A 22,091-nucleotide genomic window follows, 5' to 3' on the forward strand; every position below is an offset into this window, starting at 1 on the left:
TATTTCCACTGAGATAATGGCAATGTGAAAATAATATGATTATGTCAAAGAGTAGAACATTCTGCTTTACAAATATTTCTGGTTGCAAATTAACCCTTCTCTTTATTTATCTCCAAAAACTAGGTACCTTTACGTGCTATTCTCCGAAGATGAATTGCTGTCTCCAGAACATTGGGTGTTTAACACAGAAGCCCATCCACTACCTGTAATACGCAGGAATACACAGGAACAAGTGATCACAAATGATCAGTAAAAAATCTATCCTGAAGAAAGGATAATCTTTATCAGTCTTTGGGGTTGAAATAAATTTCCTTTCCGGTAAAGGACCTTTATTGACATAAGTAGAAATGAATTGACAGCAATTTAATTGATGTGTTGTGGTATTTGATCTGTTCAGGACACATTGATTTCCTCTATGAGGAGTTGCATGGCCTGTTGTCTGCTTGTGGTGGGCCACCCTTTAAAGCCAAGTCTCAGAAATACACCATTTATACCCAAGGTTTCAACAGAGGGAGAATGCAAACATCAAATTGACTGTTCATTTTAACCAAAGGATTGAAATTTCACACAAGATTACTGTAAAGGCTGTTTATTTACTCCCTTTTTCATTTTATAAAAAAAACATGTATGTATAAAGCAAAGTAAATAGATATTCGGTTGTTTATGTTTATAATTATATTAGCACCTCTGGTTTTATTGACAAAATATTGCTTTGACATTATCAACTGGGTACCCGAGGTTCTATTATCCAATGTTAAGGCCCCATTTTTTCTGCAAGAAAACTGGTTTGTGTATTTGCATAAGATGTCTTTGTGTGCTGCTTTTACACATTTGTTAATTATTATTTTAAACATTTAGCAATTCTGTCAAAGAGCGCAGTCAATAGCATAATGAAAATTAGTCACCCAGTGAACTGAAAAGGTGGAAATTAAATATTAGAGTGAACCTTCTCTTCAGTTGGAGCAAGTTGGCTGTCCATTTTATACTTAGCCAATTTTGCACTATCTAAATAAATGTCACTATTTAATGCTTATATTTTTATATTCCAATATTAACGCCATTGTTTTTCAATCTATACAAAATGGAACAGAATTTTCTGTAATATTTTTAATCCACCTATTTTAATTGATAATGACATTGGAATATTAATTTTGTAGGCTATTCAATCCAAATGTACCATTTAATAATCATATAACTGCTAATGGCAGGTTTTACACACATCTCTCAAAAACAATAGACATTTTCATTAGATATTACATCCTAACATTTCTGATCCATTTTACATGTACAATTTAATAATGATTTCAGTATATTATGCCATTTATCTTGCTCATGGTTATTCTGCATAGTTACATTCTGATCCCAGTTGTATTCCATAGTTCCATTCTGGTCCCAGTTGTATTCCATAGTTACATTCTGATCCCAGTTGTGGTGCTGGCTTGAAGGGCTAAATGGCCTCCTCCTGCACCTATTTTCTATATGTTTATGCTCTTTCACTGTATATCTTTTATATATTAAGTTCAGTTTTCTGATGTCATTCATGAATCTATAGTTTGGTCATGTTTGGTTAATTATAAGCATATGGAAATGAGAATAGAAATGATCCACTGGCTTATCCAACATTCCACACATCATGCATTACGTACGACCTACCCATTCTCCACAACCCAGAACCATTTTATCTTCTGGGAGAGGGGCAACCAGCTAAAAATATGAGGCCAGTTGTGGGAGAACAAAAAAAGTTATCTTTGATCTCCCTGAGTCATTTCCTAGTGCATGAGATTACCCTTACCCTGATTTACTTTGCAGTTTACCTACAAGCTATACGTTCTGATCATATAATCACATGACACTGGTAAAGAATCTTCAGCCCACTGGGCCAATGTCAGCGTTCATTTTCTTTAAACAATTTCAAACACTTTGTATAATTTTATACTTTCTTCAATTACTGAATAATTCCACAGATGTTTGGTTTTCAAGGAATTTTTTGAAGGGACCAAATAGGGGATGTGAGTTACATATGATTCAGGCTGCTGTCTGCATACCAATAAGTCTTCCTAAACTATGGGCTGCATTTGGCCCACTTGGTTGCCTTGGATGCCAGGCCCATCACTAACTTGAAGAAGGGCTGATGCTTATCCAGTGTTAGGCCATGTCCATATGCATTCTATTTGGGGCCCTACAGACATAACGCCTTGTGCCCGCACCTCTACCTGTCCCCAGGTTTGCCATCTCAATGAGGAACACCTGGCCTGTCAAACCCTAGGCAACAAGTCTGCTAACACTTGGTCTGAGGGGCAGCAGGAAGTATTTGCCAGAGAATAAGGCTGAAGCGAGAGAGCTATACACTTGAGGGGAATGGTGGTGGAAAGGTGAGAGATAGAAGAGTGAAGCTCAATAAAGTAGCAGGGGGAAGAGAAGAGCTGAGAATGGGAATAGTGATGCAAAAGGCTTTTCAAATGTTGTGAACTAATCTGCATATTGTCCCATACTGTGAGCAGTGTGCAAAACGAGCAGCTTGCTATCACTTGGACAGGGAACTGTTTCTGAAAAGATGTTAGAAATATTTTTAAGAAACATTTTTTGCCTAAAATTGAAGTTCTTAACTGAGGTATCAACTTATGCTGTTGTGCAATTTATAGTTTGCATCCATTCAATGAGTTTGGGTATGGCAGGCTGTCAGCATTTAATTCCAAATTGCCCTTGAGAAGGTGAGCTGCCATCGTGAACTGTTGCTGTTCTTGACGTATGGGCATATTCTCAAAGCTGTTAGCGAGGGAGTTCCAGTATTCTGATCCAGCAATGGTGTAGGAATGTTAATATGTTTCTAAGTCAGGAAGGTGTGTGTCTTGGAAGATAACTTCCAGGTAGTGGTGTTCACATGCTTTTGCTACCCTAGTTCTTCTAGCTGGCAGGGGTCATAGGTTTAGAAGATGATGTCTAAGTTGCTGCAATGCATCCAGTACATGGTACAGACAGTCCCTACTGTATGTTGGTGGTGGAATGAGTGAATGGTTGTGAACGGGATGTCTTTTAAGTAGGCTGCTATGTTCTGCATAATGTTGAGTTCCTTGAATGGTGTTGAGGCTGCATTCATCTAGGCAAGTAGAGAGTATTCCATCACACTCCTTACTCGAGCCTTGTAGATGGTGGAAATGTTTTTGGGAAGTTAGAAGGTAAGTTACTCACCACAGGATTCCGAGTCTCTGACCTGCTCTTGTAGCCGCATTGTATATTTAGTTTCTGGTCAATGGTAACCACCAGGATATATAGTAGGGGATTCAGTGATAATAATCCTTTTGAATGTCACCATTCTCTGGAAACTAAATCACCTTTCAAAAGATGCTTTCGTCATCATATGGGTAACAGTTTCTAATAGCTGTGATAAAACCTTGCCCTTCTGTCATATCATCACCAACCAGTGATAACTATCTTTCTTTACTTAAACTCTAACTTTTCATAAATTAAAAAAATTCTATTAGGTCTTCCTTAGCCCTTTGTGTTCCAGTAGAAAATTCAATAATTTTAAATGCCTTTTTTCATAACTTTTACCATTTTAAGAAACATTGAGGTAAAATGCAGGATTCACGTTCCAGAGTATTTTTGCCTTCCCATTATGTGTCTAAAACTATATTCGGCACGACAACTATGGCCTTACGAATCACTTGAACAGATACCACATTTGCTCTTTGTTGCTACATTTAATGTCATGGACAATCCCAAAGCACCATATGACTTTTCATTGTTTTTATGGGCTGGGTTGGAATCTTAGTAGGTGAAGCCACTTTATTTTTGGCAGTACTTAATCGAGGAGGTGGGGGTGTTGGTTTGGGATGCATGTTGTGTGGAAGGCGAATACTGAATTTTTATTGTTCCGGTTTGTGGCCCTGTCTCCCAAAGCACAAGCTATTAAAATCACACAGGTTATATAGATGATACAAGCCTTTATCTTTTATATTCAAAGAATACTGTAATAATACCATCAACAATAATTTCTGTATCTTGGTAGAGTAAGAAACAAAATAATTAAGCAGTTTCCAAGGTACCTGAATGTGCATAACTTTATAGATTTAGATCTGGTTTAGAATCTATATTTTGCTCTAGCTTAGTGACAATATTTTTCATATAAAGAGGAATTCAGAAATTTATATCGAAAATAAAAAAATATTGCATTTAGCATTTATTTCCATTGACCAGTTTTGTAATATCAGCACACCCTGCCTCCATCTGTGCCATACTAGTGCTGTTAATATTTTTAAAATCTATACTGAATAATGGAAAACACCAGATAATGTGCAAAAAAAACATTTTTTTTCGAAAGGGACATCCGCAGAATGTGTATGTGCAAAAATTCTCTAGCATCCTTTACTTCCTTTAAAAGGTGCCTCTGTCACTGGGTCTTTGCAGCACTGGCAGGAAGCTAGTAACCTTCCATTTATTTCCCAATTTCTGTGCCTGGCCAACTCTCAAACTGTTTAAATTCTTATTCTTAGATAGTCTATTGGGACTTGCTTTCTTCTGTGGTTTCTGTGGTAATGGATGAGGCCAATGCGGGAACTGCAGACTCTTCCACAGATAAGGCAGAAAGTGCCTGACGTGCCAGAAGTGCAGGTCCATCGGCTGTTTAGTGGGACTTTGGCATGATCCCAGTGCACAGAATCAAAACTATTTCAAATGCTATTTTTCCACTTTAAGCAGCCCCGGTGATGGATTTCCAAGAGTAATGAGGGACTATAATTGCATTCCTTTAAATACCACATGCCTTAATGTTTGTAAAAAGTCTTTTATAAGATGTCTTCTCCAACACCCTTTGCAATTCTAGTGTACACAGTTTTGTATTTCCTTTTGAGTTCTGTAAATTCTTCATACAAATTCATTGCATTTGTTGAGCGTGATCTGGGTGACTGGCTACGTCAAGACATAAATTCTTCGCAAATTGCTGCACATTAAGGATCAAAATAGATTATTCATTACTGAAACAAGACTAGTTGGCCTGTAGTTCCCTGCTTTGTTCCACTCCCAGCTTTTTTCTTATTTATATTTGCAATGATTTTTTATTGATCACATTTATGTGTTTGCAGTTTCATTGTTTGTGATGCATGTACATTTTACTAGTCATTAGAATGTCATTAAGAATTAAGTTAGTAGTCATTAAGAATGTCATTGTGCGATCATTTGGTTAGTCATTTAGCAAATGAATGCAATTATTCTAAAACTTCTTCAATTTTTATGTTACTGTGATAGAGAATCGAGGATTTATTTTATTCAAAATGATTTAATGTCTAAGTGTATGGAAGTAATCTTAGAACAAGGTCTCGACCCGAAATGGCACCTATTCCTTTTCTCCAGAGATGCTGCCTGACCCGCTGAGTTACTCCAGCAATTTGTGTCTATCTTTAGTCTTTATATGGGCTCTAATATTTAACACAGATGAGTTAAAAGGTTAGTGACATTGAATTCCTCAAAAAATCCTCTTCGATGTTAATAATTTCATAATGTTGTATTGTTGGAAATACTCAATGTGTCAAACAGCGTCAGTGGAAAGAAAAACATGTCTGACCAAAATGTTCCATTGAGAGATTAGCAGCTGAAACGATGCCCTGGTTTCTTTTTCTGCAGATGTTGCGTGAGTTCTTGAGTATTTCCAATATTTCCTGCTTTATTTAGATTTCTGTCATTTGAAGTTTTAGGATTTAATAACAACGTTATTACCTATGATCATTTATATTCATTCCACTATCTTGAATGATATTACCCACTTTTTAAAAATATGGTTGATCTCAAATACTCCAGCCACAGGCACACCTTCTGCATTCCACAGTTCTAATTGGTTGAAACCCATTTTCCCAGTGCCTGAGGAGCTCATATCCTCTTCTTCCATCAGTTGTACCCTTTTGCCTGCTTCTCAGGTCAATGTCCTATTCATTTGATGTGCAAACAAATTATAATAGATAAACAAAAGTTGCACAAAACCCAAGTGTGAACTTTAATGTAGTCAGAATGAAGTTGAAAACTTTTTTCTTTTCTAAATCACACCTTCCACTTAGTTTGATTTACTACTCCCCAAGTTGAGTTTCTTAGCATTTTAATAGCTATTTAATGAGCGTGAGATTTTTTCTTTTATCTTGGAGAAGACAAGCCATTATAGATCCTATCCAATTTTTATTTAAAGCGAGTCTTTGTATACTTCACTTCAATGCTATACCCATCTGGTCTATATCTTACTACCTGTTCATCTAATCTCATTGTAATAACACCTGCTGTTTAAGTATTTATATAGCACTCAAATGGTGTTTAAGCTTTAATACATTGATCACCTTATCTCTGCACTTTAATACTCTGCCCACCTTCTCTCTGTGCTTTCTCATATGACATTCCTATAGTTTCTTCAGTTAAGACCTGGCTTACCTTGAGTCTACATTCATACAGCTGCCCTGTCATTTTTAAATTTTAATATGCCACTTCCTGTGTTTTACTACACTTTAACACTTTCTTCAGCTTGTCTCAGTGCAGATCAATATTTTTTTTTCATCCTAGATGAATTCCTTAACCGAATAATGCATTTCCCCCCAATGTTTTCTTCTAGAGTAAAACAATGACAATTTTCATAACATTTCACAAAAATTGGCTATTTAACTGAACTTTTTGTCACTCATAAGCCCTGATGTGATTTCTGCATCAGGAATGCACAAGATGATGGTCATTCCCTATTAATATTCAGGGGTGCTTGTACTACATTGTCCTGTGAGACACTGAAGGCAACTTGGTCTCCTCAGTGCTGTGGACTGGGTTACAAGCCTGGCATGTTTCCAGAATTCTCTCCATCTCTACCATCAAAGGTACAGAGCTCCGATTTCACACCCCTTTGCCTCCCAACTCCATCATATTCACAGCACAAACTCATTTTGGCCTGTCAGCACCAATACTTGTCTCTGCAGTTAAGTACATTTCTCTGGAGACTAATACTCATCTGTCCCTAAATATGCCACTCAGCTTATTTTAATACACCCCTCACATTTCTATAAGTGCACTTTAACACTCAAACAACCTCTGCACTTTAATGGCCACTCATCTTGATTCTGCACTTTAATATTTCCATCATCTGGCCACGATGCACTTTAACATTTCCTGTCTCCCACCTTACCTGGTCCCATTACCCTTTAATATTCTCCTCGCTTGAGATTGTTCGGTAATATTTCCCTGAACAGTTTAGAGTTCACTTTAGTTTTCCTCACTTTAACTTTCTCATCGCCTAATCTCAGTGCACTTTAAAGCTAATCATCAATATGGGTAGGGCTGACATTCTTTTAATAGGAGGGACTATTTTGCAGCCATGTGTGTGGAATCAAGCACATTCCTGGATCCATCTGTGCTGGAATATTTTTGTGTCAATTTCTACCCTACTTTGTCCAAATTATTTTAACTTCAAATTTAAGTTGGCATTTCATTATTGTTAACCAGATTTCGAATATTCGAAATAATGATAGCTGCTGACAGACAGTTGGTTCAATCCTGTGAGAAACCTTGGAGGTGGAATTGATGCAAAATGGCAAGATTTTAAAAATGCTTCATTTGAAAGAGCTGAATTCTCTGATGACTTGGTTCTCCTTTGGTGTTGCCTCACATTCCCAGATTCTTGCACAACTTTTTGTAAATCATTATCCTCTTCCACCAAATGATAAACCGTTTAGAATGGGAGCCCATACTTTTGCCTTCAGGTGTTCCTGCATGTGTCCTCAGAACAACCATATTTGCTTGGAAAGGAAAAGCAATTGTGAAGGATACAGTATTAAAATGCAAATGGTATTTTCCAAATAGTACAGGTCAGCCAAAACAACAAAACTGTCCATGTCTGTGAAAACTGGTCAACAATTTACCAATAACAGACCATATCCTCTGCACTTAGGCTATCCCTGTCATAGATAGTTAGATTTATTTTCCAAGGGTGGAAATGTCAAATACAAGGGACATTTAGACACATAAACTAGCAGGAAATAGTGAGATGTGAACCATGTGCAGGCAGATGGGATTAGTTAGATTGACATTATGGTTGTTACAAACATAGGCAAGTGGCATGTTCCTGTGTTGTCCTATTCTATGTTCTATATATTAATATGGCACTTTGGAATTACAATTTGGAGTTGAAATTAATTGAAGCCACGATAATGCATTTGGATTGCAAGTGCAATGGCCCATTTTTACCATTAGCCTTAGAATTTTGAGTCCATTGTCTGCAAAGAGACTACTAAGTAAATGCAGAGCTTAGCAGTGTTATTTCTAGAACATCTAAATGCAGATGTTGTATCTGGAAATGGATTATTCTCAAGAAGTCAGAAATAATTCAAGAAATTATAATCCTGATTTTTATATTTTCTTGGCCCACCTTATTTTAATCGTTTTCATTGTTTCACATATAATTTACCTTTAGATTACTCTTTAAAGTCAGTCAAGATTTCCTTCCATTGTCTCTCATTCGTCATTAAAATCTATTTTAAAGTTTCCAGCCCTATTAATGTACCTTCTATTATCTTTGGTGACAGATTAGGGGAATCTATTGTGTGATAGAGTATTTAAAGTCCACTTCATTTACTTTCAATGCATGTTTAACAGTAATTATGAAAGGATGTATGAAATTCGTCATAGTACAATATTAACAATCAATATTAATTCAAATAAGTAGTTGACAAGTGTTCAGACAAAGCACTGCTCTCAAAAATCTAAAAGTTTGTAAAAATGAAATAACTACAGTAACTGAATGGATGATTAGGATTATTCTATATTTAACACAGGGTGCTGCAGCTTCTTGTTTTCAAGGGAGATCAGCTAAATTAGGGCCAAGTGTAGATCTAGTCATGGTCTTTCTCACTGAGGCTCATTTCCACATTAGATTCCAAGGCAAAATAGATGGAAACCATTCAGTCCATCCAATCTGCGCTGTTTTTTCTGAACTGAAGGGCAGTTCTATTCGCGGTCTTTGCTTTAAGCCGTGCAGAGCTTTTCTTCTCATGTAGTTATCACATTCCCTATTGAAAGCTACTAATAAATTGTGCCATTGATTCCGAAGTCTCAACCAGTTGTTCTAAAAAAAAAAACACGTGCCAAATAAATGATTGACCCTACAATTTCTCTATTTATTTAAAGCTTTCATGATTGTAAGCATATTGACCAAATCTTAGCCTTCTCTGCACTGAAATGGGCAACTCCAGCTTCTCCATTCTACATGCTTAACCGTGAACCCCCTTTGGCCATTGTCGTAAATCTCTCCTGTAATGTCTTCAGAGTCCCATGTCCTTCAAAGCCAGAATAGGCAGAGAAGTGGGTTATGGACAGTAAAGTGTTGAGGCTCAGATTGAAAGAGCTATGGTCTTATTGAATGGGGAGGCAAGTTTGAGATGTGACGTGGCCTACTTCTGCCAATATTTCTTGTGTGGTAATAATCCAAGACACCACTAATTTTCTTTCACATTATTGTTTCTACAAGCTCCCCACCATTAACATTAAACAGTCCGTACTATTTTCTTGGGACTGAATCAAAGCTATCAAAATAGTTATTGATCTATTCATCTTTTCAGAATCTTTTCTGTTGATTAAGTTGCTGTGAGACACCCTGGACAGAGTTTAGTCTAAACACATAAATTATTTTGATTTTGATTGACAATAACATGACTACAATGAAGTTTATGGATCATTGAAACACTCTTAGTCATATTGATCATGGATTCGGGATAACTAAACTAATTTTCTTTTTAACTAATCATAGGAACATTTTGAGGCAACATTGTTTAAGTAGTGTGAAACAATGAGTTGAATTCTGTTATCTCATCAGGTTACTTGATTATCAACATGCAACAATGGCTCGGGTGAATATATTAAAATGTCAATAATCACTGACCTAACAAGTGCATGTATTGACTCAATAAGTGTTGTCCCTGTGCATTTCATGTTGGTCCTTTACATTTAGGACCCACATCAGGTTAATGTTTACATGGTGAAGTATAAGCAATAATCTGAAGCACATCGAATTCTGACTCATAGCTTTGATGCATGGAGAATGGGAAAATAGAGAATTCAACAGTAACTGTTTTGCTTTTGTTTGTTAGCTCTGGGTTTCAGTATTCAATGGTCCTCTAGCTATTTCATCTTTGAGCCTTGAAAGCATAGCTTCCAGCAAACTAACTGATATTAAATTTCAATTAATTGTGCTTGAATCCAGCAGAAGTATTTGTGAGGTAAATTTGTGATAAGCTTATTGGTTTGTATTGTATTTTTGCGGCATTTGTACCAAATCTACTTCTCACAGAACAATGCAGAAACAACATTTTAAAGTTGAAATTCTTTAAAACCCTTGGTAGATTAATTATTTCCCTCTGGCATATGGATATGAAAATCATTACGTGTCAAATGCTGCCCTAATTTAAAAGTATTGTTTCCTTATGAATTGAATCTAATATACAGATCATTCCTAAATGATTTTGTTATGTCTTGGTGCATTTGTGCTGTAAAATTCACATCCAACAAAGCCAATAGGAGCTCCAAGGGAAAAACTGGAGTTTACGAAGAGCAATGTAATTTTAACTCCCTGATATTTAGTAGATCTACTTCTTATATCATTTTATGAAACGTTAAGTGTTACTTGTGCAATGCATTACACGGTTTTGTGCACTGATTGCATAACAGTATATATAAATTGAATTGACTTGTGTTTTATACAGTTAGCTTTGCACCTTGCAAGATGGAAGAGTTAAATGAAAAAAATATTTGTGCGTTAATGCTGTGCTGGTGTGCTTAGAGATGAGCTGGAATAAAGAGAGGACATAACGTTATTTTATGTTGTAAGGTATTTTAATTTTTGTGGGTATATTTATGCATTATATTTCATTTTAGAACATAAATAATGTGTTCTTCTAGGTTTGTGTGGATAAATATTGTGAATTTCTGTTAAAATTTTAATTGAAACTCACTGCAAGATTGTAAAGGATGCAAAACTGATGTGAATTTTTCTAGTGCTTTAAAAAATGTAATTTTTCCAATTATAAAAGACCAAGATATGTAATAAGTTTGGTATATTGTAACTAATAACCTTTATAATTAAAGATTGATATATTACCACAGATAATATCAAAACTGTTCTGGCCATCAGATATTGTTTATTTGTCTTTTTTCCTTTGTTATCCAATTCTGTTTATATCAAAAAAAATCTGAAAATCTTTATCTTTATCTTCTCTGACATTCACATTCCCTGCAGCAAATGCTGGATGGAATTTCATTACAAATTTAAACTACAGTATATACATGCATAAATCTGACATGAAAATAAATACTTTATTTGCAGAATAATATTGAACTGCAGTACTAATAAATACTGTTCCTCAAGTATCGGTACCATTTCCCCCCAAATTGTTTCACACCATCTGCCTCCCTGTGCAATTTATTCTGCATTAATTAATTCTAGATATTTAATATCTCCCCCCCCCCCCCCCCCCATTGCAGGTTTTAATAGTCAAGCAGATTTTAAATGCACTGATTTCTGAGTTATTTTTGTGTCCTGTCTTTTTTAAAGAATTAACTAGTTTCCTATTTTTTTTAGTATGACTGCCTTTTCTTACTGATCCCTTAAATTAATGAATTGGTTCACTGGCCATTCCACTGAAACACCTTTGTATGATCAATGAGCTTCAAACCTCTTAACTTCTACCAAGAGGGGCATAGTAGACACATGAGAACATCACTATGTTAGATTCATTCTGAGGTGCACACCATCTGACTTGGAAATATATCACCACATTTATTGTCGCTGGTCTAAATTGTGGAACTTCCTACCAAGAAGGGAAGTGAGAGAAATTTCACCAGAAGGAATGCAGAGTTCAATAATTTCCTCATGAGCAAATATGCCAACCAAACTAGTAACGCCCAGGTCCCCAAAAGTATTATAGATGTACAACCAGGAAAAGATTAATTAAAGACATGTGGGTCCTTCATATAGTGACACAAAATAATTTATATTTAGAATAAAGAAAATATTTTGTCTTGGTAGCCTGAAGAAGGATCCCAGCCAGAAACATCGTCTAACCATCCCCTCCACAGATGTTGCCTGACCTACTAAGTTCCTCCAGATTTCAGCATCCGCAATCACGTATCTCCAAAAAAGATTTTTTGTTTGTTTCCACAGAAAACCTGGAAATAATGGGGGAACAACAACTCTAGTAAATGAGGAATTCAAATTAACATTCATTAAAAATTCTTGTATTGGAGAAGTTAATGGACCTGATGAGCTGCATTCTAGGACTTTGCAGGAGGCGGTTATTCCTACTCACTGCTTTCTGTTTCCTCTATCTCCAACCCATGCTAGTGTATTGCCCACAATGCCATGCACACTCACTTCATCAGCTTTTGTGTGGCTTTGTCAAGGCCTTCTTAAAACCCAAATTCATCCCATCTATTGGTTCTCCCTAATCCATTCTATGCTTTGCAACCTCAAACATAAGCAGACTTTCAGAAATCCTTGTTGACTGTCCAAGAACCCTGTTATCATGTCTTAATAAAAGCTTCCAGAATTTTCCTCATTATTTACGTCAGTCCAAGAGATCAATAGCCCTTGCTTCTTTCCTAACTCATGTGATTCCATTTGCAATTTTCAATGTGGGGATTATTCAAGGATCATTTAAATCTTGAAAGAGTGTTTCTCAGTGGAAGGGGGTAATGGAATTAAAACGTTTCTCAAGGTTAAAAGGGAGGATGTGATCAGAATCTCAAGAATATTTTGGAGAAAGAAATCAAGATTAGATGGAGCATGAGAGACTTGAGGGGTTGATCAAAGATAATTCAATTCAGTGTCAAGCATCATTTTGGTGGAATATTCTCCATTAGTCCTAAGTGTGTTCTGTGAATTGCATGTGTGTCTAGAGCACCAGGTTGTTCTGCTCTGAAGGAGGAACCATGCAGTGTTATACTACCACCTTGTGGCCAGCCATGACATACCAGACAATGTCATGCACAAAAAGATTGAGGGAGCCGATTTGCAATTATTATTTCCTGTGCTCAGTGATTTCCCTCCTAGCCAAATCTCCCTCCAAAACGGCCAATTTGCATAAGTTATCATCCAAGGCTACACTTCAATCATCACCATCTTCCAAGCCCTTGGAAGCTTATTCTGCAGTTTATTCATTTTTCCTTTGGAGTTGAGTCTTGTCTCTGCCGTTATATTTACTGGGCTTGTGGGTCTGGCCTGATTGTTCATTAAACCACAGTGAAGGATGGAAAAAAGCTTGAGTATGATTTCTGTTAACGTGATTAAGCTGATTTAAGTTGCTTCACCTAGCTAGTCCCACTTGTCTGCACCTGGCCCATATCCCCCTGAACCGTTCCTGTTCAAGTGTATTTTTAACTGTTTAATTGTACCTGCTTCTTCCACTTCTTCGTATAGTGTTAAGGCAGGGGGCAAAATGAAGCAAGGTTTGTTTGAACAACAGAGTGTGGTAGGTACCTGGAACATGCTTCCGAAGGAGATAACATAAACAGATACAATAACAACATTTAAGAGGCTTTTAGACAGGAATATTGTGGTGTATATAATGGTAACTAACTTTAAGAACTGAGTACTCAAATGGTATGATTTGTGTCATGTGATATATTCACTATCTTAGTCTTGTGAATATTTGTGAATATGCGCAGTGTACTTTGTAAAATAAAGAAGACCCACACTGGCAACAGCGTTGCACTGAAAACCTGTGCTTTGTTGCAATCTACATGCTAAAGCTGTAACAGCTTACACATATGAACAGGCAAGGAATGGCGTCCATGTGTAAGCAGATGGGATTAGTTTAAATTGACATCATGGTTGGCACATAGAATTGTGGGCTGATGGGCCTGGTCTTGTGTTCTGCAGTTTTGTTCTTCAAACCCATCCCTTCTCGCTACACTTTCCTTCCTTCAAGCCCCAGTTTTCCTTCATTCTTTTCTCAATCCCACTTTCCCCCTTTACCATTTGCCAGTCCTGCCCCAAACTGTCAGTGGTCTCGGGATGCAGATTTGTTGTGAAGGGTATTTGTTTAAGGCAAGGGATGGTGGGAATAGCAGTGTTGGCACTAGTTCATCAGGGTCTCACTGAACAGATTTAAGTACAGCCTCCTTTTAGTTCTCCAAATAGCATAATAATATATTTCACAGATCAGAATCATACAGCACGTCCTTTTAAGATATAGGGAAACTCATTAATGCAATCGGCCTTTAGATAGTGAATGATAAGTTAGTTTAGACAAGCCACAGTGTTGGGAAAAATTAGAATGCCTGGTTTTGTGCATTTTTCATGAAATCATTTATGCTCAAGTAGAGTTGAAGTACAGCCATTCTAGAACAGGGAGTGTTTTGCTCTTGCCTGAATTCTGAGCACGCCCTCAGGGTAGGAAGAGCCAAGAAAGGCTAATACTGAACAGATTTTAGCAGGCAGACTATAAGTGCTGGTGTGCTTAACATGACTAAATATAATCAGTTAAAAGTCAAGTCATATTCAAATGAATGTTACTTTATTTACATGAAGCAATAACAAAGATACTTAAAAGAAAACAAGCCATGACAATGAATTCCTGCCATGGGTTCCTAGCACCATAGAAGGATGAAGGTACTGAAGACCTAGAGTTTTACACTTTTTTTCTCCAGGATTGACCATCCATGGATAAAAACATTCCATATTATGGAAGCGTTTAAAAAAAAAAAATTCTCCCCTTCCCGTTTTAAAGGCACAGACTTGCTGCTAAATGAATCCAAGGGTACCAGCAGCTTATCAGGTTTCTCAAGTAAGTGCTCTTTTGAGTTTTGACGATGCAAGTGTCCTCACTCAGTGGGCTGGCAAGTATGGGGGACCTCGGACACGAGCTCAAATACATTCTCATTTGACAGTTTAGTTTAGTTTAGAGATGCAGTGCGGAAACGAACCCTTCGGGCCACCGATTCCACGCCGACTTGCGATCCCCATACTCTAGCACTATCCTACACATTTGGGACTATTTACAATTTTTGCCGAAGCCAATTAACCTACAAATATGTACGTTTGGAGTGTGGGAGGAAACCGGAGCACCCAGAGAAAACCCACGGGGTCACTGGGAAAACATACAGTGCAAACTCCATACAGACAGTACCCGTAGTCAGGATTGAATCCGGGTGTCTGGCGTTGTCAGGCAGCAACTCCACCGCTGCACCACCGTGCCACCCCAGTCACACACATCTAGCAGCAATCAGGGCAGATCTAACTTCACGTGGGGGAATTCATGCTGGGGATGTGAAAGTGATACCACAACTGCTTCCTCAGCTCGGACCCTGGAAAACGGAAACTTAAGCAAGGCTCTATAATTACATATATTTTGCCAGCTGCATCTTAACCAGTGGATGAGGGTGTGCTGCTTCCTACTCTTGGTTTTAAAAGGAAATTTAAAAGGACCACAGAAGCATTTTAAAATCTGAGAACACCCCTTTGCATTTGGTTTGGTTTAAGGCATAAATTAACGATGAGATAGCTTTATTCATTTCATTTTCTTTCTAGATAACATCACAGGAGATTAACAGGAAACAAAAATCAGCAGTACTTTAAATAAAACTGGCTGGTTTGAGCTACAGCAAATTGATTCCAATATTAAGTGATCTGAGGTGGAATAATCCAGGCTGAAATTCCTCAGCAGACACTTGGAATTATGTCAATTATAACATGGCTCTTTGTAATCTCATCAGTACTGTAGTAGGATGGTTCCTGGGATGCTGCAAAACATAAGTTGTTCGCACCCTTTTGGCTTCCTGGAAATGCATTTACATAATGTTGGGACTATATAAAAAAAAGCAAAATATGACATTTCAAACTATAACCTATTAACAATGTAAAAGGCAAAATATAGATTTCCTAAATATTATTTTAATCTCTGCTAATGAGCTATTAATACAATATCCCAAATTACATGATCAAATCAAACCCTGGGTTTCTTTCATTAATTCCTGTTTGTTACAGAGGCAGGTGCATCTGATTCTAAAGAAACTATAACATTCAGCATCTGGTTTCGGTAGAGTTAACACTGGTTAAATGATTTTGCAGCATTCAGGTCAACTGCGTAGATCTAAGATCAGACTTGAAGTATCTAAAAAAAAAAATAATTTAGGGCTTATTTCCTTAACTCTATAGTTACTGATGACATTTTAGGCCATTGCTCTGCACCAACTTATTCACTCACTGCCTTTGGAATCTCTTTATAAAAAATGATCGGGAAACGAAAACGTATCAAGTTGCCCAGCAACCTAGAAAATCTCAACTTTTAAGCTGAATAGAACGATTCTGAATAGTTTTTCCCCCATGTGGGACAATCTAATTTTGAGCAGCAAAACAGTTCTGCTTAAATTCATGCAAAAATCTCTGAATTAATTTAAATCAAGAACATAAGTGAATAAATAACATCTTTATTAACTGTATCAAAGATGTTTTATTCAAAGAGGGGAAGGGGAACAAGGGGAAGGGGTCTGAATAAGGGTCTTGACCCAAAACAACACCCATCCCTTCTCTCCAGAGATGCTGCCTGGCCCGCTGAATTACTCTAGCATTTTGTGTCGACCTATGTTTTATTCAAATATGCAATAGAGCCTTGTATATTTAAAACATTGTAATGAACACAAAATTTCAATACTCTGAATAAGGTGCATGTTATGGGTTGATGAATTAGTGATGATTGTGTAGGTTTAGACATAATGTACCACTGTCTCTGTTTGTGGCCCATCTTGGTCAAGAACACATTCCGTTTGTTCATCGTCTTCACACTCCAAACTCTCGGTGTTCAAGAGCTTGATATCTGAAGCTGTGATTTCCAAATGACTGTCATGAATTGGACTGGGTGAATCACATTCATCAGAACTAATGTCAGGAACATCAACTGACTGAGTGTCTATGCTATTTCCATCACTTCTTATACTCTCTGGTTGAGCAAGTGTTACATCGCATGTGTTGCTTATGAGGCAATCCCTGTGGTCACTCATGAACAAGCAGTCCTTCTCTTCACGGCAAAGTCCCTCCACGGATTGAGAGTGAATGTGAAGTAATTCATTAATGCTGCTATCACTAGTAAAACACAAGTGACTGGGTTTGCTTTCAATGTCAACTTGCACTTCCAGATTGTTGCATTCCCTGTAATAAAAATGAATATTAGTTACTCAGTTGAAAGTGCTCAGTTACTAATTAACTGCTCAAGTTACTTCTTTCGGGAGTTTCAGCCGCTTATAATAAATGTCCTGAACCACCCAATATTTAACAGTATCAGACAGTAATTCAGGGGTGTAACAGTCTGAACAAGTTATGCCTTGTTTCCATTTTTTAAGATGGAAGATTGAAGCAGCTAAACCTGTATGCTGCTTTTTCCTTCTAATTATGGCTATACATTCATCAATGCACCTTTGGTCTCTGCAGAATCATAATAGTTAATACAAATGAATGATTTGTTTCTGCATCTTGGGTCACCAACTTGGTTGACTTGTACAAGACAACAGCTGACTGTTTTCTTTCAATCTTCTGAGTTTCACTAAAGGTTATCCTTACAGCTATTAATTTTGGAACTTGACTAAGACTTCATTCTTTTAAAACACTGTTCAACACAGAAGCAGAGACTGTCGCATACAATAAATGCGAGGTTTGAAAGATTGCCAATTAAACCAGCAAACTAACAATCGGTCCCAGTCATTATCTGGAAATGTGAATATATTTTCCTTTAAAGCATGATCTTTCTAGAGCTACTCCCTCCGCCCCCTCCAAAACATAGAACAGTACAGCCCAGGAACAGGCCCTCCAGCCCACGATGTCTATGCTGAACATAATGCCAAATTAAACTAATCACTTCTGCCTGCATGTGATCCATATCCTTCCATATTCATGTGCCTTTCTAAAAGCCTCTGAACTGCCACTGTCATATCTGCTTCCACCACCAACCCTGGCAGCATTTCCCCAGACACCTACTATTCTCTAAGTAAAATGCTTACCCCACATATCTTCTGCAAACTTTCCCCTTCTCCACTTACTAGTCTGTGACACTCCTCCACTGGGGGAGAACAAAAACAGAGTATGACTGTCTACCCTATCTATGCCTCTTTGCTAATATTGCAACAATGTTCCTGGTAAACCTCTTGTAGACCCTCTACAAAGCCTTCACACCCTCCCGAAAACGTGGTAACCAGAACTTCACAAATTACTCCAAAGGCAGCGTAATCAGAAGTTGCACAAAGCTACAATGTGACTCCCATACTCAATGCCCCGTCTTCTTTACTGCATCCACTTGTATTGGGACTTTCTCAAAGCTACGGACTTGGACCCCAAGATCCCTCTGCACATCAATGCTGTTATCTGCATTTAATTGTATACTTTCCCATTACGTTTGACCTCCCAAAGTTCAACACCTCACACACAGATTAAACTCCATCTGCCATTTCTCCAAACATATCTGTAACCGATCCAAATCCCACTGTATCTTTTGATGTCTGCTGTTCACCAATTGACCGCTGTTTCCTAAATTATGATATTGAGCCGCAAACTACTTCATTGTCTGTACAGCACCTTGGAATAAACTGAAAGTTGGAAAAGGCTTTGTAGCACTGCAAGTGTTTTCAGGATAATTGTAGGTCATCGATTTTCAGCATTAAACTCTTTTTTTAAACAACTCCAATTACATCCTCTTGCGGGAAGGCTTGTTAGTGTGGTTTGTTCAATCTCCTCTGAACGTTAAGGAATGCTACGTAGCTCACCTGTCCTGTGGGTTGTAGGAGCTGATGATAGAACCAGCCATAGCCCTGGTGCTGGCATTGTCACTGGTTGCCCCAAGACTGATGGAGTCTTTATGCAATTTGTTTCCTTTTTGAATGTCGGCTTGAATGTCCAGCCTGTGTAAAAAAAAAAACATGCATTGCATCAAGTAGAGTCTGGGTTTGTTATCAAATCAAAAAATCATTTGTGATTCAATTTTACAAACCAACTACAATTTAGAAGACTTAACCTGTCTCTAGAATTCCTTATTATGTCAGATGGGGCAGCATGCAATTTTACATACACAACTGCTAGCCTAGCTGATAACAGGTCCTTCCACAAAATTGCAGGATAGCTTCTGCTCTGCAACATGACAAAAGCAGACCATTTGATCCATTGAATGACATCTTTCTATTTGTTTTAATGTGCACCATCCCAGAATGGGTAGCACAAAGGCACTGAAGAAGGGTCTCGACCCAAAACGTCACCCATTCCTTCTCTCCCAAGATGCTGCCTGACCCGCTGAGTTACTCCAGCATTTTGTGTCTACCTCCCAGTAATAGTTTGTTTTTATTAAACCAGCTTCAGACCGACATGGTAGTGCAGCGGTAGAATTGCTGCCTCACAGTGGCAAAGGCCCGGATTCAATCCTGACTGCGGGTGCTGTCTGAACAGAGTTTGTACTTTCTCCCTGTGTCCATGTGGGTTTTCTCCAGGTGTGCCAGTTTCCTCCCACCTTCCAAAGACGTGCAGGTTAATTGGCTTCTGTATATTGTCCCTAGTGTACGAGTGATTGCTGGTTGGCATGAACTCAGTGAGCCAAACTGCTCTTGTCATGTTTCCATGCTATCTCTCTAAAACTAGAAGGAAAGCAAAATAGCGTCAAGCTGTACCTGTCATGATGTCCGCTGCTCCCCAACAGCACTCCTCCAGCCAGTGTGCTTCCTGATAAAGCTGCAAAGCTGGCAGTGTCGCTGCAATTGCTCTGCATTACACTGATGCCATCAATGGGGCTGACGCTGGCACTCAAAACACTGGTCAGCCCCTCAACACTGCTATCTCCGATACTGGGGTTCTTCAGAGCTCGCCACGCATCAGCAACTGAGAGGAAACAAAAGAATTAATGGGGGAGAAGAGGAGAGAGTATCACAGACGAACATAGAGAGGTCCTTTAAGAAAAATACTGCTGATGATGAAAAACCGAGTTTAAAACCGAGAAGAAAAAAACCCCAGAAAATGCTGGAAATACTCAACAGGTCAGGCTGCATATGTGGAAAGAGAAACAGAGTTATCACTTCACGTCTGGAACTTTTCATCAGAATTGGGAAAGAGAAAGGCAGGGCAGGGGAGGTTATGGGGAGAAGGCAAGAGAATGGGGTTAGGAGGGAGAGATAGATCAGCCATGACTGAATGGCGGAGTAGACTTGATGGGCCAAATGGCCTAATTCTGCTCCTATCACTTCTGACCTTATGAAAGCAGCGATTTTGAAAACAGAAAGGATTTTGTTAATTAACAAAATTAATTAATGGGAACACAATTGGAAATATCCCTCATTACAGGGAGATATCCCTTCAGTACAGTTTATGTTGAGGTCAGGTCAAGCGGTTTACTGTCACTTGCACACGTACAGAGAGGTGCAGATACAATGAAAATCTTGCTTGCAGAGCACCACAGGCACATAGACTCAAACGACACACAAAAAATGTAAACTAGGCATAAGTTACAGGTAAAATTCTGCAAGATAATAAAAAATAAAAACAGCACAAAAAAAAAAAGACATTCATAAAAAACACAATTTTAAAAATATATAAAATGGCAGAAAGTGCTTCTCCAGAGATGCTGCCGGACCCGTTGAGTTACTCCAGCAGTTTGTGTATTTTTTTTTAAACCAGCATTTGCAATTCCTTGTATCACTGAGAAAAAAAATGTCCATGCTAGTCCGAGAGGTGGTTTGTCGTATTCTGTTGTCAAGGTAGGATGAAGGATGTGTGGGCTGGTTCAAGAACCTGACTGTTGTAGGAAAGTAGTTGCTCCTGAACCAGATGTTGGGTGACTTCTGGTCACATCACATTTAAGTGTAAATTACCATTAATTTTTTGAGACTTAAGGTAAAGTTGTGACTTGCACAAACTCCATCATAGTTACCAACATTTCTTGTTTAGAAGCTCACTTCGGGGTTCCTCATTTTAAGTTCACTGAGGCTATATAGGCATTTAAAATGCAACATCCAGTTTTTGTGGGACAGAGTGAAAGGTAATGGTTGGGTCTGATGTGGAATTAATGGTACCATTAGGTGGGATGCATTCCATTCTTAGAACACACATTGATGTCTTAAGTAAGGTACAAGTACAATGAAAGTCTTCCTTGTAGAACACTACAGGTACATAAAGACAAACAACACACAACCACACAGATAATTAATAAATGTGGACAAAAGCATGACCACACCATGGCACCAGGCAGTACACAGGGTTGAACAAACATCTACACTGATAACTCAGAACAGTTGTAAATATATACACATATGTCAAGCCCTCCTGGAAAAACGGTTTCCTGATACATCCAAGTTATCCCAGGAAATGGCGAATCAATCCTGATCTGTAGTGCTGTCTGTATGGAGATGGTATGCTCTCTGTGATTGCCAGATATTCCAGCTTCCTCTCACATCCCAAAGAGGTGCAGGTTTGTAGGTAAATTACTCCTAACGTGTAAGGAATAGATGAAAGAGTGGGATAACATAGAACTAGTGTGAATGGGTGATCGATGGTCGGCATGGACTCAGTGGACCGAAGGGCCAGTTTCCATGCTGTATCTTTCCTTCAATGCAATGCTTAACATTTGTTCTAGAGTGGCCGCACAGGTGTTTGTACTGGTGTTACCTGTAATTGGTCCGTCATCTTCGTCAAACTCGATCTTCACTCCTTTGCCACTGGCCGCACTGACACCACAGCCCCCACCGCGGCAGAGTGACACTGGGACCACTCCGTAGACGTAGGCCAGCATGATGGGAACTCCAATTCCTTAAAAGAAAGTGGACCACAGATTGAAGTGTTTCATGAAAAAAATACCGCAAAGACACCTAATTAAGTTTTGAAGTATCATTATCAACACAGAACGTGGGAAATTACAAAATCTGCTGATACTATTCTTTTTTCCCACTAAAATGCTTAGAAAGCCAGGTGATTTTGATTTTAAATCACTACAAAGTTAAATCAGCTTTCTTCCAATGATCCCAATCAATAAATTTTGATGCTAAACTTAATTATCTAGCTGAGATAATCATTGGTACTCAAATATTTGCATAGCCAGTGACAGATTTTTACATTTTCACTTCTG

At 38.1% G+C, this 22,091-nt stretch overlaps 2 protein-coding genes across 4 annotated transcripts in view; one reads left to right on the top strand and one right to left on the bottom strand.

Moving 5' to 3' along the window:
- The window catches only part of LOC144606880 (mannosyl-oligosaccharide 1,2-alpha-mannosidase IA-like), a 79,126-nt gene extending 68,037 nt beyond the window's left edge, over positions 1 to 11,089 (top strand). For 2 of the 3 annotated variants that reach the window (XM_078423334.1, XM_078423335.1), the window contains exon 12: positions 124 to 11,089. In XM_078423334.1, the coding sequence (XP_078279460.1) occupies positions 124 to 253 (130 nt within the window). In that variant the 3' untranslated portion in view covers positions 254 to 11,089. The remainder of the gene's footprint in view (positions 1 to 123) is intronic. The other variant, XR_013548995.1, reaches the window with a different exon arrangement.
- A 3,450-nt stretch (positions 11,090 to 14,539) lies between these two features.
- Positions 14,540 to 22,091, bottom strand: part of LOC144606780 (E3 ubiquitin-protein ligase RNF19B-like) — a 33,285-nt gene continuing 25,733 nt past the window's right edge. The window contains exons 7-10 of the mRNA XM_078423142.1: positions 21,635 to 21,775; positions 19,648 to 19,855; positions 18,757 to 18,891; positions 14,540 to 17,152 (exon numbers count right to left, since the gene is read on the bottom strand). Of these exons, the coding sequence (XP_078279268.1) occupies positions 16,711 to 17,152; positions 18,757 to 18,891; positions 19,648 to 19,855; positions 21,635 to 21,775 (926 nt within the window). The 3' untranslated portion in view covers positions 14,540 to 16,710. The remainder of the gene's footprint in view (positions 17,153 to 18,756; positions 18,892 to 19,647; positions 19,856 to 21,634; positions 21,776 to 22,091) is intronic.

The sequence above is a fragment of the Rhinoraja longicauda genome, chromosome 27 (assembly GCF_053455715.1).
Source record: "Rhinoraja longicauda isolate Sanriku21f chromosome 27, sRhiLon1.1, whole genome shotgun sequence".
Lineage (NCBI taxonomy): Eukaryota > Metazoa > Chordata > Chondrichthyes > Rajiformes > Arhynchobatidae > Rhinoraja > Rhinoraja longicauda.